Raw genomic sequence first — 6,000 nt, 5'->3', positions numbered from 1 at the left:
TCGAGGACTACACACGCACGAGGCCAGTGGCTGCACACGATTGGTGAACAGTAACCAGAGCGCTCTCAACGCACAGATCCTAGGAGCTTTATGGAGTTTCATATAATATATATATATATACACACACTGGTGCTGACAGAAGAAAACAATGCTCAAGCAAACACAGGGTACACGGAGGAGAATCTCGCCGAGGAGTGAGGGAACAGGATCAGGATCACAGGGGGAGAGGTGAAAGGAGCAGGCTTACTACAGACTGCGACGATGATGCTGTCGCCGCTCCGTCTGCTGCGTACTCAAGAGCTGCGGCGTCCTCACCACCCCAGCCTCCGGATCGTGTCAAGAAATCGAGGGCCGGTGGCCAGCCTCTGTTTTTTTCCCCGCTCGATCAATCAACCTAGTACAAGTATAGGGCCGTCCGGCCGTGCGAGGGGCGGGGATTCGGATCGGAACCGAAAAGGCTCCAGCCGGCGGAGAAGAAGAAGCCGGAAAAACTTTTCAGCGTCTGATTTTACTCATTTAATAACTTTTTGTTATTATTAAAACTATTTATTTTTGGATCGTCCACGATTTTTCGGCGGTGGTTTTAGCGTGCCACGTCAGCGGCAACAGATGTAATTCGGACTGCGTTAACAGCATGTCCAAGACTTATAGTTATTATCAAAATGTTCAGAAAAGAGTAGAAAATTGCTACCGGAAGAAGAGTCTCCAACAACGACACACAAAATACAAGACTCATTCATTATTTGAGTAGCGTCACAAGTAAAAGGTTCAATACATATTTAGCATCTTCTCCAACAACAAGACTCAAAAGAGAGTCATTTCTGCAAATGGATTTTCAGGAGTGAGGATACTTATATATTGGGTTGTGCCTCTCAGCCAATCTAAAATAGATCTTTCGTATAAGTACTCTGTTCGAGACTGATTTTAGATCTCTTGTTATCTATTTTGGATTTGGATGCCCGTATGGGTTTCTCATCGGAGACAGTCTAACCAGCTTTGATGGGGAAAGGAAAGGCAAACAAACAATGGCAAGGCTAGGCAGAATGAAGGAGATGAGGAGGACGACGTTAGCAGCGGTCACGGGGAATCTGGCAACGCCATAGCCGCGCAGGAGAGGCACACACCATTCTCTAAGGGCGTGATTGGTTGCTTTGACGAGGGAGAGTCGGGATGAAGAACCGGTTTAGAATGGTGAGATACATGCTCAAATCGTGCACTCAGTCGTGTTTGGTTATCTTGGTTGTTGGTCCAGTATGAGATGGGATCTTGTTTGGTTGTATGCATGAATGGGAGTTTTGAGTGTATGACACATGTGTCCCTGTGCTATACCTAAATCAAGCCATCCTGTACGGAGAGGGAAGTGGAAATTGAGAAGACAAAGTCGTGTGAGATGGAGGAGGATAGATGAATGAAATGATACAGGCGAAAGGTGCGAGGCGGGCAACCAAACACGCCGCATAAATGAGGTCAGACATTAAAACAGTGCAGGAACGGTCCGATTCAACCTACCAATCACGCCCCAAGAGATAATGAATAAGTGGATAACATTGATCCTGAAATTTTCTCTTCCAAGGCTTTGTTGCTGTCTCAGAGCAACTTCAACAGCTTGATTAAAATTAGTAGTTAAGTTTTTATAATTTAGCTAATTTGTAAAATAGAAAAACTCCTCAAAAATTATCTGTGTACTAAATGTCAAAGAGAGTATTCAATTAGAAGCAAAAGCTACAACAACCAGTATATAGCGGTTGAAAAAAAGGTAAAAAGAACAACAATAATAAACGCATGTAGTGCCATAGTGTACCCCGGATCCACGACGCACCCTGATCACATGACTCTAGAATCTCAATTTAGAGGAAACACAAGTCACTGGCGATCAGAAGACTTGAAGACAACGGGTCAACGTCATGTCCTTTGCCAGAAGCTGCCTCCGTGTGTATAGGGGGTGCATGCACCTCTAAAAATTATAAAAATAATGAGTTTGATTAGAATTTCACTATATATGCACAGCTATGAGACTCTGCACCGGCTAGTGCACCCTCTCTAATTTTCTTTAGCTTCGCCACTGTCTGCCGAAGAAAATGATCAGCATGTCAGGCCGCTGGCACCGACGATTCTAAGCAGAGCCAATCCCCTGCCATCGCATAATTTACCTCTTCCCCCATTGAAATTTTCAAATTTCCCTCACCGCTACCTAAATAAATTCACACTTCGCTTGTTGCCAGTATGCTTTTGTTTGGTCCTGACTGCCTAATTTGGCCCGTGAAATTTTCAGATTTGAGCTTTATTTGGTGGCCTTTTTAAACCTCAGCCCATCGCTGAGATGAGGCTGAACGCCTGTATCGTTCTAAAGAAAAAGGCCGCATTTAACCAAACGAATCCATTTGTGCGATTATTGTTTTCTTAAAAGAACCACGCTACAAAAATTAAAGGAGACGTACACGCACTTTATTTGGAACGATGAGTCACCGGTTTTCGAAAACCGAAATAAATAGAGAAACACGCCCCTTCTGCTTCTAGATTGTTTGGTTTTGCTGAGTGATACTAGACTTAGTGATATATAAATTTTATAAAAAAATATATTAAAAATGGGCGTAGAAAAATTATCATAACCTACACTTTCTAACAAAGTAACATCCATTTTCACTATCTCGAAGGGAGTAACTCTTTTTTTTTCTGAAACAAAATAATGACACATATACCTACACCATGTTTTTGCGGACGTCTAGGAGATTTAACATGTTACAAAAACATCTTGCTGTTAACTGACATCCTTTATCCGTCCTAAAATAAATACACTTTTTGAGGAGTCAAAAGACTAAAAATATATAAAAAATTACTAATGTTTTATGATGTATTAAAGTATATGAAATATATTTTTATAACAACTTATTTGGAGGTACAAATGTTGATAGTGTTTTCTATATTTTCAATCAAATTTTAAAAAGCCTGACTCCTCGATAAGCGAAATGCGTGTTTATTTTGGGACGAAGGGAGTATGATTTATCACTGAAAGTTAAATTAAATCAACTAAACTTGTGCAATGCACAAAGCCTCGGACTAATGTTTAATGTAGTCTAGAGGTTTTTTTCCCCTGAACTTAGCAAATATGCTAGAAAATTTATGTTAGAATATGTAACAGCACACAGTTGCAGTATACTAGGGGGTCGGAGTGTTAGGGGGTCGGAGTGTTTGTGTATAACCTAGGGCGTCGTTAAGATGTATTGTATTAAACTTTTCTCTATATTAATAAAAAATCATGCAAATCTTTTACGTGATCGAGAAAAGAATATGTTAATACCTCTAGTCATGGCTAATCGTGACACCAGCGACGGTGACTAAATGCCCTGTTCGCTTGGCTGATAAGTCATGGCTGAGAGTACTATTGACTGATTTGTTGTGAGAGAAAAACATTATTCGTTGACTGAAAAAATAAAGCTTATAAGTTAAACGAACGTGGCGAAAGACGGTTCAAAGTTCAGGCTGAACGGAGGAGGAGACCATGGACATACGCGGAGATTGTTCATCATCATATCCAAAAATCCAACGGGCTCAAGGAAAAACTTGCACGAATGGGCCTGGCGAGTGGCGACCACATCGAACGCGAACGGCTCTCGTTGGCCTTCTGTGAGTCTCAACTCTCAACACGAAAACCAGAGTACCCCTCTTGCCCGGGGCAAGGCGGCCAGCCAGTCCAGCACCATCTCCGCTCCGCATTCCCACTGCCCATGGCGGACGAAACTCTCGCAGCCTCGCCCTCGTCCTCGTCGCCAAAGCCCTAAACCCTACTCCAGCTCCATTTCGGAACCCTAACCGGACCTTCCTGCGCCGCCGCCATGGGCCGCAGTCGCGATGTCCGCTTCGTCTCCTCCGGCGTCAAGCTCCCGTCCGCGTCCGCCTCCGCGCCGTCTCCGTCGCCTGCGCTCCTCTCCGCGGCGCTCCCGTTCGCGCACATCGGTCGCGCCATCGACGTCGCCGCCCGCCGCCTGGGCTCCTGCCTCCCGCGCGTCCCGGTCGCGCGGGCCGACCCGGCCCTGCCCCCGCCTCCGCGGCGGCACGGGAAGGATGGCGGAGGGCCCGAGGAGCGGGTGCTGATCAGCGAGGTCGCGGTGCGGGGGAAGGACGGGGAACCGCTGGAGCGGGCCGAGCTGGAGGCCGCGGCCGCCGCGGCGCTGCGCGCGTGCCGCCCCAACGCCGCGCTCACCGTGCGGGAGGTGCAGGAGGACGTGCACCGCATCGTCGAGAGCGGACTGTTCCGGTCGTGTATGCCCGTCGCTGTCGACACCCGCGATGGCATTCGCCTCGTCTTCGAGGTCCTCCTATCCTCAATACTCTTGTTGTCCCCCACTTTCTTTCCTTATTTCTGGAGCTAATGAAGGCACAATTTCGGTTCTTCTTTTGGTTTCAGGTGGAGCCGAACCAAGACTTCCATGGGCTGGTATGTGAGGGCGCCAACATGCTACCGTCCAAGTTCCTGGAAGATGCTTTTCGTGATCGCCATGGTAAACATGTCCTTTCTTGTTCTCAAATAATGTTCAATTTGTCAACAGATTATGTGCACTATTGTCTGCACAATCCATTGAGTCTTTGGAGTTACAATGTGCAGGAAAAATTATTAACATTAGGCATCTGGATAAAGTGATCAAATCCGTCAATGGATGGTATCAGGAGCGTGGCCTAACTGGATGGGTAGGTAATCCGAATTTGTGTTTCTCTGTCACATAGTTGCTTGTGCTTAGCTCCTACAATGCCTCATACCTGTACCACACAGAAACAAAGATGAAACTGAAATAATTGGTACCACGGAGCAGGAAACTAAGGTGATTAGGATAGAGAAGGGAAGAATGGGAAACCAGACATGCCTAGTGTGCACGGATGTTTACATACAAAATAGGAAACAAAGGTAAATTGATCGAATAGGTGAATAAAATTTGACATAAATGAAAAAACTTTGAGGTGAAGGAGGAGAAGATTGTGGACGAAGCTGATTAGGGATTTCCTGAATCCGTTATAGATGAAACCCTGCAAACAAATCAGAATACTCTAGTTGAGAGAGGTGGAGGACAAGATTGAGAGTCAACCTGGTTTTGGGGTTTCCTGATTCCAGTATGGGTCAAACCCTGCAAACAAATCAGAATACTCCAGTGAAGATCACAGGCATTAGGGGAAGACGGATGCAATGGGAGGGCTGCGGGCTGCCTCCTGCTTCGTACTGGATGTTGAGGAGTTGAGTGGTCGGAGTGGCAGTAGTGGGAAGTTATGGGGTTGGTTTGGTGCAAGGCTACCCAACTGTTGCTTTTGTTTGCGGCGAGCTTGAGGATTAGTGGACTGAAAAATGATAGAGATGGCATGGAACAACGTGGTTGAGAGAAACAGGAGTTTTCCATAGGAAGAGAAGGCAGGTGGCATTGGTAGCCCTGAGGTGTGGGAGATGATACATGTTCGGGCAGATGTGATTGCGACCTCATGATCAAATTGTATATCTTACCAATGTCAAATATGTGGGCCACTGAGCATGCAGCATAGGATTTGTTGGTTATTCATTGTGTATAGAGGTACATTGATAAATGACAAATCACAATGATTCCTTGGTTTGGATACAGGTTTCATACGCTGATATACTTTCTGGAGGGGTTCTGAGGCTGCAGGTTTCAGAAGCTGAGGTTAATAACATTGGCATTCGCTTTCTAGACAGGAAGACGTGAGAACCTATCTTTTCTCTGAGATTTCTTGATCAAACACTGTATTAAAGTGCTTAAATTTCTATGTTTCTTATGTTTTCCATCCTTCTGTTTCCTTTCCTTGTCGTAGTGGTGAACCAACTCTTGGAAAAACACAGCCGGAAACCATCCTTCGGCAGCTTACCACCAAGAAAGGGCAGGTCAGAGCGCATTTTCAGAAGTGCCTTTCTCGATCTGTCTATTTATGTTCTATATACCTCAGGAGGGCTATTGATGATATTCTGAAATGCAAACATCATCTTTCAGTCATGTTCTTCTAGAT

The 6,000-nt window shown here is 45.4% G+C and overlaps 1 protein-coding gene across 2 annotated transcripts in view; it reads left to right on the top strand.

Annotated features, from left to right (window-relative positions):
* Positions 1-3,618: 3,618 nt before the first annotated feature.
* Positions 3,619-6,000, top strand: part of LOC136462952 (outer envelope protein 80, chloroplastic-like) — a 29,642-nt gene continuing 27,260 nt past the window's right edge. For both annotated transcript variants that reach the window (XM_066462003.1, XM_066462004.1), the window contains exons 1-5: positions 3,619-4,310; positions 4,406-4,499; positions 4,604-4,686; positions 5,601-5,698; positions 5,809-5,878. In XM_066462003.1, coding sequence (XP_066318100.1) covers positions 3,834-4,310; positions 4,406-4,499; positions 4,604-4,686; positions 5,601-5,698; positions 5,809-5,878 — 822 coding nt within the window. In that variant the 5' untranslated portion in view covers positions 3,619-3,833. The remainder of the gene's footprint in view (positions 4,311-4,405; positions 4,500-4,603; positions 4,687-5,600; positions 5,699-5,808; positions 5,879-6,000) is intronic.

This window comes from Miscanthus floridulus, chromosome 7, assembly GCF_019320115.1.
Source record: "Miscanthus floridulus cultivar M001 chromosome 7, ASM1932011v1, whole genome shotgun sequence".
Lineage (NCBI taxonomy): Eukaryota > Viridiplantae > Streptophyta > Magnoliopsida > Poales > Poaceae > Miscanthus > Miscanthus floridulus.
This window is presented reverse-complemented; position numbering and strand designations above follow the sequence as displayed.